This window comes from Thermobia domestica, chromosome 2 (genome assembly GCF_964235325.1).
Source record: "Thermobia domestica chromosome 2, izTheDome1.hap1.1, whole genome shotgun sequence".
NCBI lineage: Eukaryota > Metazoa > Arthropoda > Insecta > Zygentoma > Lepismatidae > Thermobia > Thermobia domestica.
In genome coordinates, this window is record NC_137455.1 from 119,418,198 (window position 1) to 119,444,115 (window position 25,918).

The following is a 25,918-nucleotide window of genomic DNA, read 5'->3' on the forward strand; positions in this document are numbered from 1 at the left end:
TGAACAAATGTAATTACATCTTTTAAAACAATAAAAATAAGTGAATTAAGTATATTGAGCAATTTGTATACCAAAGAAAATGTAACATGTAAAAAAGCGTGCGCACCACTCGAAATAATTGTTCAAAAAAATTAGAATTCTTTCACTAATTACCTTTTATTGTTTTCTAAATGATTTATGCTGGGCGACATGAAAATATCCACATGCATAGTTAAAATTCAAGGGGGTATCATAAGTAATTGTTGAAAAATTATAATTCTTTTACGATATAAATACAGCGTCCGGATGCATGCATAAAAGCCCAAAAAACACAAAACAACCTGCGCTCGGTCGCCACTAAAAAGCACGAATGCTATCTAACAGAGTCATAGCAGAGCGAAGCTGTAGGGCCAGAACGTTAGCGAAAGGTGTCTCTGAAGGGAACAGGCGCGTCAGCGAAGGTGGGTATCCGCGTAAGCGAGGGTAGTGAAAACGAGTGGGTTTTGTCAATGATACGAGTATCAATAGCATTTGTCATGGTTTCATACTAGTAGCGTTCCACTTGTAAACAAAATACAACTTTTGTAAACTGTGCAGAAATTCACCATCGGTGGAAAATAATTTCTATATACGCATCTTTCATATCAACTCACTTATTTTATCCATCGTAAAGCACTTGTAAACATAAAATTCAGATGTGATGCGCCAAAAACAGAAACAATGAGAGTTAATTGTCATCAGTGTTATGTGGCTTTCGTGAAATTTTAGGAAACAGTTCTACAATGCTGGCACAATACAAAAATTCCGGGTGTAGTGTATAAGATGGATTCCTGGCGCGGTATAAGTTTACTTTATGGACTATGTGGGCATTTTTTGTGGGTACTGAGCTGAGCAGATACACTCAGTACCTATACTAGAAGATTGCTCTTTCTTCTTTATTTTAGCTTTCCGCACCTGATAACTGGCCTCATTTACATATTTGGACAAGTAATTTGATTTTCAGTTCTACAATCTGATGGATCCAAGGATCTACAGACCATTTTTCAGCTGACACAGACTCCCCCATGTTCGTATCTCGCTGCTGAATTTTAGGAGTTACTAATTTCAATAGCGTATGGAATTCTGAAGAATCCATTCTGTAGATTTTTTTTTAAAGGAACGAGGATCTTCTGTAAGTAGTTCATTATTCACCATTGAAAATACGGTGCTTTTCTGTGCATTATTGCGGCGAAGAATTCACTCCCTGGTCCACCAGCTCCTCTTTACTCTCTCTCTCTCTTTCTCTCTTTTCTTTGGGGGAGGGGGATTTTGTGTCAGCAACAGAGCAGATATCGCTGCTATGGCTATTTCATCCTCTTCGGATGAACTCATATTGTGAAATAGAAAAACAATAATATTTACGATTACGACAGTTGATTGCCCTATGCATAACACATTTTTCGTCTGTTTAATACAGCGACTACGAGAGGCTCTGATAGTAAAACCTATTACTCGTCTACTAGTTTCTTGAGATTTCTTTTATGGTCAGATTTCCGAGAAAATCAAAAGGATATGAATAGAAATGTTTTCATTCAGTATCGCTTAACACTGTGTTGATGGTGCCGGCACGAGAATAAAATAGGGAAATGATATACATGGTATACTCTATGAAGGAAACGGGGGTGTTTGACGGCGAAAGATCTAGCTGAGGCACAAGGCCTGTTACTTTGTAGGAAGACGTCCTGGTAACCCTGTAAAGGAATACAGAAAACCATTCTTGCCTTCCCTCTCACCACCTCCTTCGCCCAGTGCCAAAACAAACACAACAGCAGCGCCACTACAAAACAAATGCACAGAAGGATCGTCTGAGACCCCTACATCACCTAAGTATAAAAGAAATTGCATGGAAGCTTGAGTTAAGCAACACCGTTAAGTTGTAGCCTGGGTTGAAGCCTTAGTTCAGATCCGTGTGAGACGGACTTAACGCTTATATAAAGCAACAAACTATACAAAATACTGTTTTGAATTTTATCTGTATAGTGAAACACAGAGCTTAAAATATTAAATACAGGGTGGCGCAGGGAAACAGGAAAATTTTAATTAATATTGGGTCCACGAATAAACTTGGTAAAAATGCAGAACATTTAATGATTAAATGTACTGTAAAAGATATACCATTTCTTATTGTAAGCAATGGTTAATTATGTCTTAAAAGTAACATCAAGACGGTATGTTATATATTCTAGCATACATTTATCGAGTATTTTACCATGGACTGTCGGTATTGTGTGACGTAGCTCCGTCCTGTTGGAACAACATAATTTCGATATTCACATATGAGAAGTTTTGGAACCTATTCTTTGCACGCTATAACAATTAACTGTAGCGATACTGCTCGTTATTGAAAAGAAGGAGAATGCTGTTGTCGATGACAAATAAAGTAACTTCTATAGTCTCTGGTCAGGGTTGGCTGGTTTAAACCAGCTGGTTTTTTCAAAAAAAAAAAAAAAAAAACCAACTGGTTTAAACCAAAAAACGAAAAATGTTCGTAAAAGTGTAAGTGTTTGTAAAATCTTGATGAACACACATTTGTGGGTTATCACGTTTCACTTCCGTATATTATTCGTATTATATTCAGACCTAAATTCCCCATTCATTACTCAAAAAGATTATACTACAAAAGCAACTTTTTTTTATATAAGTTTATAAATGTTTGTTCTGCGATTTTTTTGTAGTTATTGTTGTGTAATTGCAATCAAAGAAAAATTCTAAATATTGTTTCGTTTCAATGTTTACCATTGATAAAATACATCGAAATGCCGTACTTTTGTGTGTGTGTGTGGGGGGGGGGGGTCATACAGACCCCACGAGAGGCATTTAGTGGAATGAGAAGTATCTTTGGTATATATTTATGTATAAATGAGTCTGAGCCAAAGTGGACTCAAATAATTCGTATCTTTATACACTTTTCTTACTGATATGCAAATTAAGTCGTTGTATTTCTTTATTTTGGACCAATAAAAGTCGTTGTTAACTAACTTGAACTAAATTAGTTTTTCTGTACTCCGTAGTACTTTGAAATTGTCCATATGTAATTCTGTATAATGGTTTCACTTGTGCAACTGTGTATCTTTTTGTCCTTCTGAAATGACTCTTGACAGTTATATTAAGAAGCATGTAAAGATCAGTACAACGTATTTTTATCAGGATTCCTTCGTGAGTGAGTCGGCAGACGTATTGCATTTGTGGCCAATTAGTCCTGGTTCCGAGTTCAAATGGAGGACAATTTCTCTCGGATGTAACTCGAGAAGCAGTTTTTATTCCTCTTTAAGCTTATGTGACCCCTTCCAGCATAACCCGGCTGTTGCATAATAACATCAAGGCGAAACAAACTTATTTCTGTCCATATATGATATGAATATATAGAGCAAATTATTTAAACCAAATAAACCTGGTTTAAACAAAAAAACACTTGGTTTTAACCAAAAAAACCGTTTTTTTTTGGTTTTTTAAATAAAAACCATGGTTTTTGCCAACCCTGTCTCTGGTGCACAGGCTGTGCGCATAACACCCAAGGACGACTTCTATAAGACTGAATCGGTTTCTTCGAAATTACAAGAAATGACGTTCTATCCGATTGGTGCGAAATTCCCTTTGCGCAGCTCTCGCATTATTGCCATTCTTAAAGGATTTTACAGTGAACGCTCGTTCCGCACCACTCTTCAATGTTCCATTCTCACTAACTGTAGAGTTTTAATCAACATCACATCGTTACCAAACAACTGGTGGCGCGACAATGTTGGCAGGCTCTAGTTTCAAATTTTCGAGTTTTCCTGCGTCACTCTCTATATTTCTAGAAAAATTATTTCAGAGCTCTGGTTACATATGTGAATTATGCTCTGATATAGAACAATATACCTAAAATAAGTAACTAAGGATATTAGAATTGCTCCACAAAACAAAAATAATTAACTTCAAATTTCTTTGAAAGCAATTAACCTATTGAAACAACCAATAAATCAAAATAGTTGACAGAAAACTTTTTCCTTTGTAATTTAGTATTTTAGAAATATATTTTTCTCCTTTTTTTTAATTAATTCAACTATAATTTAAAACTTTCGACAATTATGTAAATAAGAAAAATATTCATATTCAAAGTCTAAAGTTGTCCGTTATATCAAAGTATATTTGTTCCATTGTTAAACCCTTCATTTAAGGATGGTATTTCAAACATTTTCCAACAATAAAGCTGATACTCATAATCACAACCTAGAAATTTTAGAGAAAATATTCTTTATTATTTTCCAATAGTTTACGTTGGATCCTTCTTTGCTCTGTTATATTTTAATTGTTTAAAACTGGAAATTGGAACACTGTGGACTATCGAATAAAGTTATTATTATTTTTTTTCAGATTAATATGGCATAATTTTACCTTTGCAACGTATTTCAATAGTCGTTATGAGTTTATGAAGAATAAATCTTTATTGCGTCGGAAGAAAGAAACATCACTTTAAAAAAAACTTTTTAATTTCACTGTAAACTATACAGTCGACACTACACTGTTTCACACATTTATTTCTATTTATTCATTTATTTTCACCGAAACTTGGGATACAGCTAAAGGAAACTGCAATGTATATAAGGCTGTTTATAATAAAAGTCTTTATTATTAACAACTGATGATCTGTGTTTTTGAATTCTCCATCTTCCGCCACTACTTCCTCTAAGACAATAAGTGAAGACTGTACAACATTTATAATAATATCCGTATTCTGCGTATACGCAAACAATGTCACATTTAACCACAAAGTAAGTCTTGAACACATCAAAGCAAATTGGTTCACTTAAGGAATACTGGTCATTGCTTTTCACGGATACCACAATGGTCATCTATTCTTGCCCACTTTCTTGGTTACCCTGATTTGTCGTAGCAGCTTGTGCCAAGAAGACTGGAGTTCCTCCACCTGATTGACTCGCCACCTGTAAATGAAATGCAACCCAATACTTTTCTTTTGCGTAACATATTTAAAACATCTAAACATACCACTATTAAACAAAGTTAAGAACAGTGATTCTGGAAGTTAAAAACTCTACAATATTATTAGTGTTTAATGGAAAAATATTTCTCTATAGATAAGATACATACCAAGCGATAGACTTTATTAACCCCTTGCGTCCCAGGTGTCATTTTCCTATGTGCGTGCTGTAAATATCAGGTTTTCATTTACTGTTAAAAACCTGTCTAGTCCGTTATATAGGCATAGTTATTGTGAACGCGTGAGGAGAGCATTCACATTACTGATAAAAAAAATTTAAAAAAATGCATTATGGAACACGCACTGAAAAAGGGAAATTTTGATGTTCTCAAGGGAATTTATGCTGCTTCGGGTTGGCAACAGAGACCGGAGATCAAAACAAAGTTTTCTTTTATTTTTCCGATCTCAAAGTTGCTAATTGATTATCGTCAAAACAAGCACATGTGTATTGCAACTGAATGCTCAATTAAGCCTACCATCTACTGACAAGGAACCCTAGGTATCTATCAGAGCCCGATTTTCACGAAACTTTGTATATGGAGAGAGTACCTCGGGAAACTCGCACAGCCAAAATTGTACCTGCAGAGTCCAAGACGTTGGGACACTAGGGTCCGAGAAAGATCAAAAGTGGAACCTCAGTACATTAAGGACATGGTGAGAAAATGCACGTTTTTCTTTAAAACTAACTATTGTAGCAACACGAAATGAGCATACATGGATACGAGATCGTCGATATGATCTGTTAAAAGTTATAAAAAGAATATCCGCCATCTTGAAACTGGTGTGATTGGTCTAAATGAGAAGAGGGTAATCCGATGCATTAATTTTAACGTAAATAGCCACAAAAACCTGTTGGTGAAGTATGTTGTTGGATTACAATATTCTTGTGCTTCTGGTCTGTTGCTGAAGTCTGTTGTGGTATTACATTATTCCTGTGCTTTAGGTACAAGATGAGCAAAGTGTATCTTATGACACTCAAGCAGATGCAGATTATGGAGCGCTATGAGTGGGATCAGTGGAACTAAAAAACCGATAGAAATATAATTTTAGCACTACATCATTTATGTCACAGTCACCATGTTGTGGATGTTGTGATATGACGGGTTCAATCTTCATAATAATGTCATGTTTGACATTAACTTGTAACTTTTTATTAGACTTGACTTAATTCGAACAGAAATCAGAACGTCATATCAGTTCACCTATAGCGCTCCACACCCTGCATCTGCTCGAGTGTTATGAGATACGCTTTGCTTCTCTGGTACCTAAACCAGAAGCACAGGAACAATGTAATCTCACAACAGACTTCACCAACAGGTTTTGTGACTATTTATGTTAAAATTAATGCGTTGGATGACTCTTCTCATTTACACCAATCACACCAGTTTCAACATGGCCTCTTTCAAGATGGCGGATATTCTTTCTATAACTTTTAACCGATCATATTGACCATCTCGTATCCATGTATGCTCATTTCTTGTCGCTACAATTATTAGTTTTAAAGAAAAACGTGCATTTTCTCACCATATCCTTAATGTACTGACGTTTCACTTTTGATCTTTCTCGGGCCCTAGTGTCCCAACGTCTTGGACTCTGCAGCTACAATTTTGGCTGTGCGAGTTTCCCGAGGTACTCTCTCTATATACAAAGTTTCGTGAAAATAGGGTTCTGATAGATACCTAGGGTTCCTTGTGAGACAAAACTTTATTTTTGTCTTTTCTGTCAGTAAGGTGCTGTCAAATAAGGAGAAACAGTTGAACTACCTCTTGTCTTGCATCCACTAAATAATTTCATCATCTCCAGAATTAATACGACTCTTAATAATGGATACGTTTTCATGACATTCTCATGGATGTCACTGGTACGCAAGAAGTTAAGCTGAACGAAATGATATACGTGAATGTAAAAGCTGATGCGTAGTTCTCGAGAAAATGGATCTTTTCGTAAACTTAAAAATCGATGCTGTACGATAACCATGTCACCTACTGAGATGAAAGTGATACTGACATATACACTCATTAAGTACTTCATTATGACACTAGCACGACGAGTGCACAGTAGGATAATGAGATATATCCTAAAACAATAATTAGCTTTTAAAATTTAATTTCTGTTTTACTAAACTAATCATATATCAATCGATAGACCACACCGAGCTCAACAAAATAACACGCTATCATACATATTATTGCTTGTCTTTTTTTAACGATGACACATATACTACTTGTAATCTTTTTCACAATATTTTCAATGTATCAAAAAGAACGCCTTCAAACTTGGGATAACTTTTAAATGAACAAGATTACCAGGAAGGGTACATATAAAGGAAAACGGATATCTACATGGTTTAGCAACAGAAAATAACCTATACAAAAACAAATGAATCCTGTCTAACGTTTTCGACCAGAAATTTCTCTTCAAGCAATCAAGAAAACAGAAAATTAATTGTAAAAGTAAATATCTATTCACGTGATGGTGATAATGCAAACCAACAATGACAGTCACAACAGCCAGACTAATACAGACGTTACAGAGGGGAAGAAAAAAAGGAAAAATTATGAATTGAGCGATTATGCTACTTTTCTTCCCCCACTCCCCTTCGGTTGGAAAAATCCTACGAGTGATAATCAACAAAGTTCATTTTCTTTTGTATATACTTCTCTTACTGCTGAAATATGCAAGTTATTTATTACGTTGTATTTTGTTTTGAGTGCCGAAAGGAAGTTAAGCTTGTGCTCAAAAGGTACAGTCTTGTTCAAAAACAAATCCTGACCACCACCTTGTTTAGAAGGCGATATTCTGACAATCGTAATAGAAAATTCTAATACTTTGGCTTTAAATAAAGAACTCAATTAGCCAAAGCAAATCCACGTTTGTTTCATTTGACTCCAACTGCAGGTAAGAGTATAGGGCATTTCAAAGAGAGAGATTGGTGGCCAGTTTTTTTTTTTTTTCTGTACTTTAGGCGCATACTTGGAATGTCTCTTTGAATACACATTTTTCTAAACACCGAATGTATTCCATAGTTAAAGAATTTACCTAACTTCAAAAACTGTACAAAAACTGTTAATCACAATAGTAATAATTAAATATCACAATTAAATAAATGTCACGACCACTAGAAAACTGTACATGAGCCCAGCTCTGGGATTTATGTTTTGTTCGCACGACTTATTCTTGAGGAAAGCGTTTACTGTTTTTAAAGTAAGCTTTACCGCGAGTTCATAATATCTAAAACAAATTTGCCTGAAAGTTACTAGTATTCTTCATCAATAACGAGACTACTGACCAAGTTTATAATGAGCGAGTGACATACAGGCATATTTCTCAATTATGAATATTTCAACACCAATTAGAAGTCAGAAAATTCTTTCTTTTCTTCTCTTTTTAAATAAATAAATAAACTTTTAAAAAGCTATAAAATGTCTTCTTTGATTATTGCAGTATTTTGAAAAATGTGAATAAGGGTAGGACTAACAAGTAACACTGCAAATGCATATACGATATATCCTGAGCGTATAGTAATAGTAAAGATTCATTTTGGAGTTTAAAAAGCAGCCCAAAATGCTCTTTAATGCGATCTGTGCTAGGAATTTACATCATTTAATGACTTAAAGACAAAATCTATGACGTTGTTTTCATAAGGTATTAAAACCAATATTTAAAGATATACATGAAAAACCTCAAATATATCTGAAAAATCAGATACGTTTATCCATAGACTAATCAGTATACATAAAAATATAATAAGGATTAACTCCACAATAACAATAAAAATATTTTCCTTATTATTAAGATAATTAATTTTCATACTCGTTTCGTCACGGTATCGGTAAATATTTTTATACACAAGTAAATTTACAATAACTATTACACAGGAATCTGCCCAGAGGTAATTAAATAACATCTACGTGAGTATATATATATATTTCTTTTTAATCTTCCTTTTACAAGAATTTCCTTCAGAAATATTCTACAAATTTCAAATTAATGAGATTTCATCCCACCGCTGCACAGTGGTACATTTTCCCAAATTCCTGGCCAAAACCTTAAAATCAAAATCATTAATTTAGCTTTCAATGTTATTATAAATTGAAGAGGAAGGATGTGGCTTTCAACTTTTATTATTATTATTATTATTATTATTATTATTATTATTATTATTATTATTATTATTATTATTATTATTATTATTATTATTATTATTATTATTATTATAGGAACATACGGAACCAGAATAACCTAAACATCCACTTCAGTCAGCTTGAAATAATCTTGTGAACGGTTATTCTGAAATTTTATTTTCCTAAAGTTGTAATATTTTAACGATTAGTGCTAGAAAAGAAAACCACAACATGGATTCAATTCCCGGAAGTTTGTAGAATACTTTAGTATGATATTTATTGAGAATTACTAATAACATTTAAATAAAAAAATAATCATTTACCTATATATGTGTATTATGCAATGATACATCTTGTTATTAATTTTCGCACAGCTTTAAAGTTACCGATCCTGCACGAGCGAGTAACACTGTGGCTCAAGTTTTATAGAATGGGTTTTGTTATTTATGATTGCAGTCAAAACTTCTGCTTTTAGCTGCCATTTTACGAGTAATTGTACATATTATTAGAAACTGTGCAGTTAGGTTTACGCCAGTGTGTGCTAATTATTTGAATAAATTGTGCAAGAAGTGCTTTTATATTTTATTTACTTCCACGATCAGAAGCAGACATACAACTCTAATAAGGAAAGAATTATTTTATGTTATGCAAGAAAAGACAGCACTAAAATTCAGAGGGAAATGCAAATTTTGAGGGAATATATAGTTAGGCTACCCGGGTCAGAACTGAAACACTCTAGAGACAAAAGTTGGGTTAAATCATTTGATATGCGATTTTAAAAGTAGACAGCAAAAGGCAAGAAGAAATACACAAACATTTCTTGACAAGAACCAACAATGGCTGCAAACGAGCTCCTTATCAACGTTGCTGAAAAGCATCAGAGAGGTGGGCGTCCAGCGACTGGGTTTGAGGAAAGTAGCGACCGTTCATAAAGGAGGAAAACAGTAACATTGCGAATAACAATAACTAAAAGTGAACTTGCATATGCAACGCAAATCATCGTATGAACTGCAGGAGAAACCGAGGTTGCAAATTAGTAAAGGGCATTATTTTTACAACTCCGAACAGAACTTCTAAGTTCAGAAAGTCATATAGAACATCGTCGGATTCCATAGTCCCATTAGCAGGTTAACCCTCGAGTAGTCGCGCCGCGGTCAAAAGCACCGCAGGGAAATTATTTTTTATCGTGTGCCCACTCTGTTTGTCCGACAGACTCCACCGTCTAGCTAATCTTACCCCTCACCTTCCCGAACATTCCTGTTCAATCACTCCCTTATCCGTTGTTTAGTTTAACTACTAGTGATTGTTTAATGACTCTGCGGTGCTTTCCACCGCGCGCGACTAACCGTGTAATGTTTTTTTCTCAGTGTTTCGCTCTGTACGTGACCTTTGCTTTAGAGATGTTTTAAGCTTTATAAACATAAATATTACTTTAATGGATGGAAGAGAAGTCAACAAAGTTAAGAAACTGATACCAAGTGTGGAAAAAGAGGAAATTAGAAATGAACAGCTTAAAAGAACGGAGGGAAATGTTAGGAATGGACTATTCGGATAAATTATCCGAGATGATCTAGTGTCTGAGGATCTAGGGTCTGAGGAAGATCATAACAAAAAAAGAAAAAATGTAGAAGTGAGGGAACACGAAAGTGGAAGTAAGGAGTCTGCGAGCGAGTCTGAAGATTAAAACGCACTCACTTTGGCGCATTTATTTAAACTAAACAATTCTGGCTATTTTAGCCACCCTTTTTAAAATATACTCAAAACTTTTAATTTACGATTTTAAAGTCTAAATTGTTCTAAGCGCAACGGTTATTTATCCAAATTTATAAATAAGTATTTTCCAGGAACTTGCAGCAGTGCCACTCCGAACAAGAAACCTCAGCGTATCTTACATACTATACTATTAAGTGAAAAAAATGCTTATATGTATATATATATTATTATATCTAGCTTATATTATTATTCGTTTAAATTGAAATAAAGCATATCTCTGAAAATCTATAGCTTTTGGCGTTTATTATCTTCAGATGTATGATGCAGCTTATAACAACGAACTTAATTAGCAAATTTATTACAAAATCTTATATATAAAAGAGAACGCACAAATCCTTTGTTCCCTCATCACGCTAATACGGCTGAACCAATTTCTTTCATTTTTGGGGGTTATTAGGATTTGGACCCTAGATGGTTTTTATCATATCACTTTAATTTTCAATTACCAGTGTCTTGAGATAATTGACCATTCAAGTGTCCATAACGTACAAATCCTTTGTTAGTTCATCATAGGTAAAAATAAACGTATTTATATGCAACCCGCATGACCGTGTCACTCGGCGGGTTAACATAAATGACAGGCGATATAATGTTAACATTTACTGCAATCTACTATGGTTTTTATCATATCACTTGAAAGCGAAAAAGTAAAAATTATCTAATTAACAAGGTTTATTGCGTTCCGGGGTGACCCCAGCGAAGCGGGGTGAACGCTGCTAGTTATGAATAATTTATACCCAGGTCCAAGATTACAAGATTGCATTAAACAGATTTATTATGAGTCATGTTAACATAATTTATCTAAGTTTCCAGTCATGTAGCCAATCTGTTCAATAAAACACCTTTCCTGCCTTCAATGCATGCTTATTCATTTATTTGTATGTTTATATATCCTATGTTGGAATCTATGCCTGTCTTTCTGCATTCAGTTAAATTTCTGAATCGAACAATAAGAAGCATCCCTTGCTAATTGATAACAACAACTTAATACGCCTTTCACATTACTTTCTTTATGAATTATAAAGATTTTAAAATAGTGAGCTCGATAACACAGAAATGTCTGTTTTTAGCTAGGAACAATTAATTCATATTCGTTCTAACATAAACAGAATCATTAACATTATTTTTATACATTTTTCTCTTTCTAAGGAGCAATATATTCATATTTACTTTCAAGCATTACAATTTTTTTTTTCACTTTAGTTATGTCTACATAACAATAGTACAGTTAATAATAAATAACGTACCTAACCTAATATACTATACCTAACCTAAATAATTTAACCTATCTAACTTAACCTATTCTTTTGTTATAAAACAAACAGACTTGGATCTATCACTTTTACATACAATAATCAAATGCTGCTCTTTGTATTGGTTTTTATATTTTTATCACAGTTAAGACCGGTCCTTAGCAAACAATTATTGATTGCATAACCAGTGCATAGATCACAGGCATCATGCATAGATAGCATAAAAGGGCAAATAAGAGAAGGTGATATTGCTGCGCTGACTTTTAATACTCAACTTTTCTTTGTCTCAATTCCTGATCAATGGAAACTACTCTATTGAGAACGAGCTGCAAATGTGAAATATCAATTCGACCTACAATGATCCGGTAAGTATCGTTACCCTACTTCAATAGTTTCGTTATGTAGTCTCTTGTGTGCCATTGTAATTTCTTTTATCGCTGGATTATATATACACATAATTTTGAACATGTCCCCCTTATAGTCTGATCAGATATGTGCGACCGCGAATGTAGCTTAATTAGCCATAGTAGCACCACATACTTCCTTTAAACTTGCAAAGGAACACATATAATGAAGAATATATATTGAAGAATTTCTAGTTCACTTTTAAGAAATTAAAATTTATAAGAAACAGGTTCTTTCAGAAACATTACCAAAGACGACGATCTTCATTTCTTATGACAAATCTAAATTTATATTACCTTCATCATCCACTTGACCCTTTTTAAAATGTCCAAAACACTGTTAATATCGAAATAACTTTTATCAGGTTGAGTTCAAATCCAAATATATTCTTTTTGAGGAAAAAGAATTAGATTTTCTGGGTCAGACGACGAACTATGTACGTTAATTTATATTCTTCATAACTGCACTTCTATTGTCACAAACAGTATAATTATGGTAATACGAAATCTCATGGAGTATAAATGGAGTATAAATAAATTCATTCAGTTGAAGCTATGGACTATTTACTCGACTTACATTATAAAATGTATATCAAATTTGTGTACATTCGCTTGAACATGTTAGCACTATACTTAGAATTTACTTTCTATGGCCACACAAAATAGCTTTATATATATCTGTATTTTTTATAGAATGCAACGGATATCTATGGATAATGTATACATACGTACGACACATTATCCATGCGACGCAGGTCAACACTAATGGCACACAAGTAAACATCTTTTTGGTTAGCACAGGTCAACATTATACACACACCAAATAAATAACATTAAGTGCAGGTCAAAATTAAACACGCCAAGATAAACGAACTCATACCTAACAATAAGCATATTTAAACTCATACCTAACAATAAGCATATTTAAACTCATACCTAACAATAAGCATATTTAAAATTGATTTCAATGATACGATTTGTTTTTACCAAAAGCAGATCGTAACAAGATCTCAAACCCAGAAATGACCAGCGATTCCCCGAATGTAGTTAGAGCAGGAGAGGACAAAATAAGCGCCGACGAAGTGTAAAACAGTGTAAATTTGAAGATAACCTAAAATAATTCAATGAAGTGCTGTATAGGTGAAGTTTGAAAATAATAGGACCGTAAAATAATTCAATGTAAATTTGATTTTATTTCAATTTAGCGCCCCTTTCAGCATCAAGGCTATGTAAGACGTAGACCTACTACTTAACGTGGGATCCGAAACACATGAGCTCCCACCGAGAATCGAACCCGGAAGTTCAACGCCAAAGGGGCGTATGCTAACCGCTTAGCTACGAGTGAGCTATAATTGAATGTAAAATGCGCTTTGAAGCTTTGTTTTATTGTTGTGTGTATATAGTATTTATTTTAGTAATTTACTATTGCATTTCTAATTTTAGACGAACCAAACAGTTGACAAAAAACAAAAGATCATCATCAGAATTAGAATTTTCAATAAAACCAGTGCGTAGATATCTATCTAAAGAAATATGTAACAAAAAACATTTTATTCTAAATAAATAAAAAAAAAAACAAAAACAGTATATGTCTAATAGTAGGCTCCACTAATAGTTACTACTGTAAAAGTTATTATAATAATAAATATTTTAATCCCTCTTAATCAGAAAATATACAAAATTACGTTTCTAATACAAGAAAAAAATGTTTAAAACGATATTTGCAACACATTATGTTCGTGCGGTCCTTTTGACCGCACGCGACTACTCGCGTTACTTTTTCAGCGCGACTTCTCGAGGGTTAAAAGGCATTGTCAGTTATTGTTGTCAATTCTATAAAACTTCCTTATAACCTACCCATGAAAGTACTAATATTATTGTTACAAAAATAGGATACATAGAAAAACAAATAGATGACCTAGAATCTTCAGTTATAAATTTTGATGGTGACCAAATTACTGTTACGCATAAACTTCTAATTACTTTTTAGTCATGTATTTTTTTAATTTTAAAACATTGGTTTTCTTTTGGTTTGATTTATTTTGCAACCCGCATATATTATTTCAAACAGTGATTTTATTGGTATATAATTATGTGTGTTAAATGTATATAAAATATATACGTGTATTTAGTATTTTGATAGTACATTATGACCATTTTCAGTTCATATTGAAACAGTACAACATTATTGATAGCTTTACCTGAAATTAAGCTCACACACTTATAGTTTCACATTACCTGGAAAAATTAATATCATCAGACTTATTCTACTACTCAACCAAACCACTACAACGATTTTAAGCTTTTTTTAATTATGTACTTAACAACTGAGTAGCAAAAATATGAAATTATATGCAATTAGAGGTTTTGGCCAGGGAATTGGGAAAATGTACCGCTGTGCGCTGTCTAAATTAGATGCTTTCAGGTATCAATGTTTTTACTGTTCAGTTGTACTAAAGATTAATGTTACAGATCTCAAGTGATAGTGCAAGTAAAGAGCAATTTAATTCTGTTGTTGAGTTTTAACTTCATTTCGGTATTTCTCACATCAATCTATCGTGTCGCTCTTTCAAACTTCTGACATATTTTGAATTTTGTTTTGTAACATGTCCTAGCGCATGTATCACTACCTGACTACATGCATGGATACTTAAGAATATCTTAAATACCGTAGACTTTACTGATATAATGTATCACATGTACGAAACAATTTCTCGATCATTCAACTGTTATGATCTTTTTTCAAGTGCAATAGATGCCTGTCTTATAATACAATGTATGCAGTTTTGATCTCGTAGTTGGTCTACCTTACTTGAAGTATTTTGAAAGCATGATGATCAAGCGGAGGACAATTCAGCGATAATTCTACATACTGGTGTTCAAAACGTACCTCTGCTCTGTAAAGTAACAATCTCACCTCAATATATTTACACTTCAACTTTTTAAGTAATTACTACTATACAAATGTACCAAATCAAGAAGACGTGTGTTCTGTTGATAAAGCAACAGTCAACATAAAAAGTTGATTCAAAAAATAAAGAATAATACAAACCCCTCCTTCCCAAATTAATCTCTCCACTTTGTGAGTTCCAGAATTGTCTCGTCCTTCGCCAAAATCCTACAAAGGGTGGAAAAGAAATGGGAAGAAAGCTAAGGTGAATACACATTCTGCTTAACAAAAATAAAAGATCGTTGGTAAACTGCTGTACAACACAATAATTTATTGGGTAATTAAGTTTTTGAAAATATAAAAAAATAATAATAATAAATTATGTAATTAATAATTTGTATATGAGCTGCATGCATATTATACTTTGTTGCGCATGATACTTGAAAAGCATGGTTGTAATCTATTTTATAGGTACAGAAGTTAACACTGTACAGCAGAATTACATGCCATGCGCTGAATAGTAAAATAAAAGACATAAAACAAAACAAAAATATCAATAAATAAAGTTATTTAGAAATTCCGAATCTTGTTTGCATTTTCTTGCATGCTTTCTACTGAAAATCGTGAGTAAGATTAAAATACCTACCACTACTATCAAAGAGCTATTTTGTTAAAGCTAAGCAAACACATGAGCTCAATTTACATAGCTAAATGTATTATAATAGCAAGTGCACAACGCAACAACACACACGCACACAAACAAATGAAATGCAAAGAAATACGAAAAATTTACTTACTGAATTAGATGACGTTGAAATTGCTATAAATTTAATTTAAATGTCCAACAATGATGATGGTAATGAACATTTTATAAATTCTTACTCATCTTTCCATAATATTGGATTCGTCAACGCTTCTATTTTATACTTAATTCAAATTTTAAAATAATTTTTAAAAAGCTATTTCCCAGCTAACCAACTCCAACAACATTCTCACTTATGGCTATAAGTTTTAAAGAACCTTCCCCATTTTTGTTAGGTACTGAGCTCAAACGTATCAAAGCAAACTTTTTAAACGAAAAAAAAAAAAAAAAAAAAATCGCTACAATGCAGATAGATATACTTTTAACAACTTTTGGTTCAGCCCCTATTGTTGTACTTTCATGAGTCTCATCTCCTTTGCAAAGTAATTGACTATTGATTTGTAAATACACACACCACTTTATATATATATATATATATATATATATATATATATATATATATATATATAATCGTTTAGCAAGAGTATGTTTTGATTCTTTCCTTTTCTGACTTTTATAATAGAATTGAAGTCAAACTGCTATTGAAATTAAGTTTATTGAACAGTCTATCAGATTATGCAATTTTGAACAGTGTCTAAATATTTTCTAAGTATGAAACAACTAGTAAGTCAAAAGTTTGATATCGTCCTTGCTTTTCTACTATTTTAACAATAACAATTATAATAATGAGACACTTTTATTTCTTTCGCTACATTATTCGTTTTCTACTTCCTTTTGAAGTATTCAAATTAGCAACTTGGTATTAAAATGCAGCTGCATTTCAGTAAAACAACAGAATTCATGATGCAGTAGATGCATACAATATTCCATGATAGTTTTTAGTTTCTGATGCCCCAGTATGGCCGACCAAAACTATTTAAAAAAAATGCAATTCCATATTACTTTTTTCTTCTTTTTCTTGTATGAAATACGTTCCGAAGCACTATTCTTCTCCCTCACACTAAAATTTTAAATTACTTGTATGGATGTTCTATCATAAGATAGGTTTTAGCCCATTTAACCAAATTAGGGACGCTAAGCCAATAGAACAATGACGATAATGACTAGTTCCTTTTCCTGCGATTCAGAATGGTAGACAGAACATTAGAAATTATGAAACAATGAAGGGGAAGGAATTTCGCAAGTACAGAACTAGAATTAGGGATATCACTTACACGAAAATTCAGTATGGCTTCATTGCATATGTAAATTAATATTCCTCTGATAAACAGCCTCTAATTTCCTGCGTATAATGTTCTTCATTAATACTTACCTGAATAATCTGTGGCTGTGACTGACTGGAAACGACAGTAGGCTGCTGAATAGCCTGAATGGGAGCTGTTTGAATTATTATTGGTTGGTTTGTTCCTCCTTGTATCTGCATCCTTATCATCTGCAACTGAGCTGGGGTTAGTTGTATCTAAAAATAATCAAAATTACATATACATGAGTTCTTCACAACTTAAATCTCTTGTTTAAAAAAAGTAAGAAACCTAATTGTTTCAGTATATTTAAATTGGTACAGTTAATAACGAGAAATTGCACTTCATATAAGAATTCTTCACTACAAAATCACATAAAGCTCTGTAGAAAAAGCAAAATGTTACATACAAGACTTAGTGAATATCATGGTTAAAAAGAACAGATTATTTCAGGTATGAGTAAAAATTAGTAACTTCTTTTAGAATAACAACAAACAATATTAGCCGACAATTAAGCAACTGGTTTTAGAATTCAATGATTGGCTCTAAGTAAGTAACTGCTGGTGTATCACGTAATGAAAATTTAACTTATTGAAAAAGATATATGAAAATGATTATAAAGAAAATATGCTTCAGAAGTTAAATAACACTGATATATTTTAGCAAATTCTATTGTTACAGGAAATCATTAAAAGGTTAACTATTAGTCGGAAGAATATTGGTTATTCTACCAAAAATTGTCCAAAAGTTTACTTATATTTAATAGATGTTTAATATTTGCCGCTAATTTACTATTTTTCGTAATCGATCAATTGCGTGTGTTCTTCGAATGTTCTAAGGTATATATAGTCAAATTGACAAGTACATTTTAGCCTACAAAAGGTAATAAAACCTTTGTTTTTGGCATGTTGTATGCACCTAGACATTAGTTAAAAACTCAAGCTTTCGACCTTCCAGACCAGGATAACTCCGGATGATCTGAAAACCCTACATTTTCTGACGTTAGTCAGCTTTTACGCTATAATTCTTTACCCTCAAGTCCTGCGAAAACAATTATTTTTACCTTTTTTATAAAGCATTACATTTACTATAATCTGCATGTTGTAAGGTTTTTCTAAACCTCTTAGATGTGGAAATACTGAAAAAATAAATACGCTAAATTGTGGTTTTCTAAACTCAGAGACTAAAAAGCGCACAATCTTCATATTTTACGATTATTGCACAAAATTCCTTCATTTTCTGATATGAAATAATGAGCAAAAATTGATGAAAAATTAACAGGGTTCATATGATATATCAACATTATGACTTTCTACAACAGCAGTGAAGTCTTTATTGTCTTCATCCCCTTGAGACAAAATTAGATTAAGTAGAGCAAACTGGATTGAGCCATTGGAGAAAATTACTGTTCACAGTGTCTGTCAGAAAAAATAGCGAGCAGTTGATTCTGGCTTACGTTCGTCGAGGAGGTAATATTAAGCACCCTCCCCAACCCTGAATTAATTCGATCACAAATTCCAAATTTGACTTCAAATGTGCTTCTTCTGTGAAACGGAGATTATTCAAGAACATGACAGGTAAAGTTGTCTGTTGCATGGCGTAACATTTTGTATAAAGTGATGATATGGAACAAATGATTTTGACAGGAAGTAGACAGAACTGCTGATTACCCACTAATAGTTAAACTTTTGGGTCGTTTGGGCTTTGTTATCCTTGAAACATCCATTTTCCTGTAGTTATTTTGGATAACGGTGCTTAAAAGTGCACGATTTGTTGATAAGAAGAAGAAATGTAGAATAATGTTGTTGATTTTATATTGATAATCAAATAATGTGAGTTGTTAAAAAGAAGATAGCTATTTTGCTTGGTTGCTTTGACAACAGAATAATAATTTTCATAAAGGTTTTAAGAATAAAAAGTTAATGGTGTTCTGCATTTGATGTCTGATCCTCAATGCATGCAATCAGTAGTTTATGCAAGTATAGGTAAATAAAATTAAGGTATTTATCCGTGTTGACTTATATTGCAATTCGGACCGTGGGCATATATAACGAAATATAAAATATAAACGTCATTTATCGTTAAAATATTCTCTCCGTATTTCTCCTGAAGACGATTTTTTTTTAGTTCTAACACCTGGTCGACTGTTTTCCACAACCTGTTCAAGTAACTGTCCTAGAGAAATCTGGTATTCTTCATTGTCATCTGTATAAAAGATATATATAATTTCCACTTTTTTATTGATACTTGTAGCTGGTGGGATATCCTCTTTCTTTCGAGTTGAAAGCATTTGGTAAAACGTTTGAATATACCATAGGTAGTACTGTACATTCAAAGTAAATAAATCTGTTTCAAAATACTTGAACTGTGTAATAGGATGTACCAGTTTGTTTCCCCATTCATCCTTGCACTTTCTACCTGCTGTGAAAATCAATTGTGCCATATTATTCACCATCTAATACAAAATGTTACTTTGGCGACACGTAACTTTACCTGTCTTTCAATACATTCTTGAGTAATCTGCTTTTCACAGAAAAAGCATTTACTGTTGAAGTCAAAATCTGGAATTTTGAATTGAATCGGTTTAGGAAAGAGAAGGGGTGAGAGGTAAGAGTGTCAAATACTCATTATTATAACTTTTGTAACAAGTACTGTGCAGGATCGCATTTTTATATTGTGTGCCCCCTGTGCTCTAAATAATTTTCCGCCCTTCCGCACAAACTTATGTGTCAAACAAGGAAACAAGCCGTGATTTTCAAACATATCAGCTCTTGTTGAGTAGCAGTTTAGGTATTTCAAGTTACAACGTTTAAGTTTATCCTTACCCTCTGGATTGGGGGTGGGAAAGGATGACTTTTAAAAATAATCAGATAAGCTAGCTAATTAGTAACTACTGTAATTAGAGCGAATTAACACATTTTCTCGCGCTCGCACGGGACTCTGCGTGTTGCTAGTCTTAAATATTATTTTATTGGGAATCTTTAAAAAGTTCCCAAGTTTTGCCGCCCCCTAAATTCCCTCTAGAGTGGTATGAAGAAGACAATTTCTTCGCAAATGTGTTCAATCCAATAGGCCTTCCTACAAAGGACGCTAGCTAAAAACATCCACCCTCTTCCCTCCTACCCGTTTTAAAACATCTTCGTTTGCTATTCTCTCCGATCGTTTTATCTTCTCCATCTTCCTCCAGCATACATTTCGAAGCTCTCTAAATATTTCTTCTCTAACTTCCGTAATGTAGAAGTCTCCGAACCGAACCAAAGTCCAATACTCCATATACAACACTTCATCAGCTTCTTTCTTTGTTAAGTTCTAGATAAGTTAAGTATGATCTCTTCGTGTTGAATGCTTCTTTGGCTACGTCAATGCTTGATCTGATCTCTTTGGTGCAGCAACCGTATCTTGTCAAAATACTTTCCAGGGATTTGAAATGATCGACTTCTTCAAGTTCTCTTTGTTCTACTCTGAAGGGCGTGTTTCCACGGGATAATTTCATAACTTTCGACTTTTCAACGTTGATTTCCATTCTATGTTGTTTTCCAGTATCAACTATGCTGTCCATCTTCTCGTGTAGTTCTTCGGTTCTAGCTACAATAACAGTATCATCCACATATTACATAATGATCAACCCTCAATCTTGAAATCTCCAGCTCCCTTTAATGCTTCCGTCCTTAAGCAACTGTGCATGTTAAATAATTGGGGTGACATATTACATTCTTGTCTGACTCCTACTCCGATCTTTATACTCCTTGATTAAAGCGAAATTTCACTCGTTTTCCTATACAGGTTGCGAATGAGTCGTTCCTCTCTCCTCGATTTCTTTAAGTATTTTCATAAGTTTGGTCCAATTGACCCCGCCGAAAGCTTTTCGCCAATTAATGAAGCACAAACACCACTCTTCCTTTACATCAAGAACTCGTTCTGATAATTTTCACCAACCCAATAGCACCTCTGGTGCCTTTTCCTTTCCGGAATCCAAATTGATCTTCCTCCAAAATCATCTTTATCTTAGTTTCCAGCTGCCTGTTCAGTATGCGCGCAATAATCCTTCCAATGTGGAAAATAAGGCTAATGGTTCTGATCATCGCATTTCTTTGCCTGCCTTTTCTTAGGTAATGCAATCGTTGTAACATCAAGAAAATCCTTTGGCCATTCTCCACTCAGGTAGATCTTGTTAATAAGTGAAGTCAGTACTTTCATTGCATTGTCTTCTAATCCCTTGAGCAAATCTACTGGTATGTCGTCCTCTTCACTGGCCTTTCTCCTTTGCATGTCTTTGATCGCTTGTACTCCTTCACATTTCAATATATTGAGTTCTTTTCCTTCGTCATTCACAAATTTCTCTGTTTCAATCATAATATATTTTGGGCGGTTCTTCTGGTCATATAGATTCTTTATGTATTCCTACCAGATTCCAAGCATTCTTCGATGATCAGTGACTACATGACCTTGTTGATCTTCGATTTCAAACGTATGTATACTTTTTTGTTACCTCTCCCTCCTAATTTTTGTGCTTTCTGATACATCAGATCACACTTTCCGTGCCGTTGAAGTCCCTTTATTTATTTATTTATTTATTTATTTATTTATTTACACATCCACGTACTTCTTTTTGGCTTTGTCAGACTCTCTTCTCAATTCATTATTTAGCCTTCTGTATCCTCTCATGTCTATCGTTTTCGCCTTTCTGCGTTCCTCGATCTTCTTAAGCATCGCTTCAGTTATCCATGGTTTACTCGGTACTTTTTACATCCTGTCAATGTTGTTGTGGAATGTGTCTAGCAGAATCTGTTTAACTTTTCTCTAGCTATTTTCCACATTGCCTACCATATCGCCCATTGCACAGATTTTTTTTCAATATCTTCTTTCACACCACTGTCTATACTTCTTAGTCGCTCTAAGTTCCATTTTCGATTTCCTCTCCCATTTTTCTTGATTGACTTTAACCAAGTTTGTACTTCTGCCACTGATTCTGATCCGAATCAATGTCCGCTTCCGGTAGCGTCTTCGCGTCTCTTATACTATTTTTTAAACGTTGCTTCACAAGAATGTATCGTGAATCTCCTACCTCTCCCTCCTAATGCAATATGTCACTAATCTCGTCATATGTTTCTTTTACTTTATTGTCATCATGGTTGGTTGTATTATCACAATATCCACTGGTTTTACACTTAGCTTTATGAACATCAAGTACTCATTGCAGCATTCTATTTTGGTTATGCTTACGTCTTTTGCTATTCCGTTCCTCATTGCTATTGCCTACCATTCTCGGCCTTAATGACACCATAATAGAATACTGTGTAATTTCCCGATTTTTTTCTGACCATCGCACTTTACTCAAGCTCATTATATTCACTTTACATTTATTCATTTCCACTTTTAAATTTTGAAGTTTACCCGCACGTCGTAAAGTTCGTACATTCCAGGTTACTATTCTGAAAAGAGAGTTATTATTATTGTTATTTTCTCATTTGATAATTCTTCCCGGAGACTTAAACGAGAGACTATTTTACCTTCGGAATGTTTTACCTCAGGAAAAACTATCACTGTATTTATTCTCCTACTACGTACCTCCTGGGAAAAAATACAATGTGGTGGTATTTCCATTTCCTTTCCTTTCCGTTCACCAACCACCTTGTGGTTTCTCCGCCTTTTAGGACAGTTTCCCCTCCTAAGGACAAGAAGCTGCCCTGAACTCTACTCGCTCATCTTCCTCTGAGGATGTCGTTGTTACCTGGTAGAGTTTGACTTCTTATTCCGGAAGTCAGTCAGTCAGAGTCGGTCCCCATTTACGTTGGCCGCCCAAGACGTTGCCTGCTTTTTCCCGCGTGGAAACGTAGGTTGGGATTTTGTTTTCTTTAGAATGAGACCCAAACGCTTCCTTCAACCTTACAAACTGTAACAAATTGAATGCTCTAAAACAAAGGTAAGAATGATGTTTTTTCGTAAAATCTGAGGGTAAAGGAATTACAGCACAAAAACTTCTTCTTGTTCACCTCAACCATAGGTTGGTTGGCAACATGGAAATTTTAACCCTTAACCAGGCGCGCTCTTTTATTCACCGTTAGTAGGCGCGTGGGGGTAAATTTTACCTTCAAAGTTATTTTACTTTTTTCATTAAAGTATTGTTTAGATTTATTGGCACACAAATTTATGGTATTACAGAGATTATTACCAGCCACCAGAAATAGGTTTTGATATAAAATATGAGATAATAACGAAATAAAAAAAATAAAAATAAAATTGCTGGCATTTTATCTCCTCCTCCGTATTTTATTGGATACATTTTTTTACGTTACAACAATAAAAAATAGGCAAATATTAAGATAACGAAATACGCTTTTTCATTGAATATACACTCTGATATTTGTTTAACTTTAACAGTAGTTCGATTTTAAAACCATAAAATACTTTTTTTTTATCACTCTTTTCTTTGAAAAAATCTAGTTTTTGTATATGCAGTTTATTACAATGTCTTGACTTTTAGGATTCCAATTGAGATTTTACCCTTTTTTTATTTTGCTTTATAGCAATAATTTCAGAGTGAATAAAATAAAATATTGTGAAGTGTATATAAAAATGAAATGTATATAAATTGAAGTGTATATAAAAATATTGCAAACATCTTCTACAAATAAATATTTTATTTCTTGTAGTTAATTGAATATTGACTAATCGATTTAAGTTTGTAATTAGACAGTAACAACTATTATAATATAATAAATCAATAGGTTTACAAATTGAATTGTTATCACTAATTCGTAAAGGAAAAATTGTTGCTTTGTCATCATCCACACCGTAAACATTAATTGATATTTGTTGATCTGTGAATATAATATATATATATATATATATATATATATATATATATATATATATATATATATATATATATACAATAGCACTACAGACACCAAAATATATGAAAATATTGTATGGGAATCTCTTAGTATAGTCAAAATTAAAATTAGAACTATTTTTCCAGAAAAGAGTGTGCCTACGTATGTTTATTCACCTTTTCAAACTCTGCAAGACATTATTTTCTGTTCTGAAACCAGTATGTGTTAAGCAGAAGGAACTTGGCTTCAGCTAAAATGTTCCTTTTTACTCTGGAGATTGACTACTAAGGCACTGATCACACACGGGTTTCATGTAAGCAGCACACATGTTGGCTCGACACTTGAAACAGAAACTTTTCACTTGCATGTCATAGGAATCTTTAGGCTGAGGGTGAGGGAGCTCAATTTTTGCAATCTTTGCTGCTTTTTCACGCAGACATCTTGGAATGTTTGTAGTAGCTGTTCTTTTCACAAGTTGCGATTTCACCAGGCTCATGCCGACTTCCCGCAAATAAGGACGCCTAGCACCATTCTTTTCTGGGTTATTGAATACGAATATTACTTGCCCATTTACTCCAGCTATGTCAAGCAGACGATAGAATAGAACAAGTGGCCATCTTCTGCATCGTCTTGCAACCGAGTACGTTGAGCACATCTCGTCCAGCGTGTTGACTCCCCCTTTCGTGCGATTATAGGTGATGATCATCTCTGGTTTCTTCTGGTCACCAGTCTCAGGATCGATTGCTCCATCGTAATGCATGGTGAACAAAATAACACTCTTCTTCTGGGTCGCTTTGTAAGAAACTATAATCATATTGGGCCTAAATCCAAATAGACTACTGCTCACTTCTCGAGTTTTCACATTGGTGAATTCTAAAGGAAGTTCTGGTTTATTTTTGCGCAAGATACCAACATACGTTGTCTTTCTTTGTAACAAGTTTTGTGCTAAGGGCACACTAGAAAACCAATTGTCAGCTGTTATATTTCGGCCAGTGTTCTCTATCGGTCTTACCAAGCGCAGAACTATCTCTTGAGGACGATTTGACTGCACATACGGTCCTTCAGGTTGACATCAAACATAGACTTCCATCGTTTTTGTATATACTGTTTTGGCATCAGCAAGAGTGAAGATTTTCAGACCATACTTAGCTGGCTTGTTGGCCATATATTATTGCCTGAAACTACAGCGACCTCTAAAGGGAACTAGCTGTTCGTCCAAAAATATAATATCTTTCACAATTTGCAACAAACACCTCAAACACTTCTCGGAAAGCTGCAAATTTGTCCACTTCACGTCGTTGCGCACGATCGTAAATGTCATCAAATCGTATACACCGTAGCAAGAACAAGAATCGCTTTAGACACAAAGTAGTGTAAAAGATTTCGATGCCAAAGCCGTTCTGGTCCCACAGATCTTCGAGATTTTGATGACCTCCACGGAGAGATCCAGCTAGAAGTAGCAAACCAAATACACTTCTTATTTCTTCAGAAGTTGACACGATGGCATCTCTTTCTGTCATATATACTCCCCGTAACTTTTCTATGAATTTGTTGGTATTTACTGTTACAATTCTCACAATAGAATAATCTATAAAAAGTGAAAATGTCTCAAGAGCAGATTTCGCGTTCTTAGCTTCT

The 25,918-nt window shown here is 33.8% G+C and overlaps 1 protein-coding gene across 2 annotated transcripts in view; it reads right to left on the reverse strand.

Moving 5' to 3' along the window:
* Positions 1-4,469: 4,469 nt before the first annotated feature.
* Nf-YC (nuclear factor Y-box C) overlaps positions 4,470-25,918 on the reverse strand; it is a 63,698-nt gene continuing 42,249 nt past the window's right edge. Inside the window, exons 7-9 of one of the 2 annotated variants that reach the window (XM_081745453.1) lie at positions 17,516-17,662; positions 15,603-15,668; positions 4,470-4,940 (exon numbers count right to left, since the gene is read on the reverse strand). In XM_081745453.1, the coding sequence (XP_081601579.1) occupies positions 4,851-4,940; positions 15,603-15,668; positions 17,516-17,662 (303 nt within the window). In that variant the 3' untranslated portion in view covers positions 4,470-4,850. The remainder of the gene's footprint in view (positions 4,941-15,602; positions 15,669-17,515; positions 17,663-25,918) is intronic. The other variant, XM_081745458.1, reaches the window with a different exon arrangement.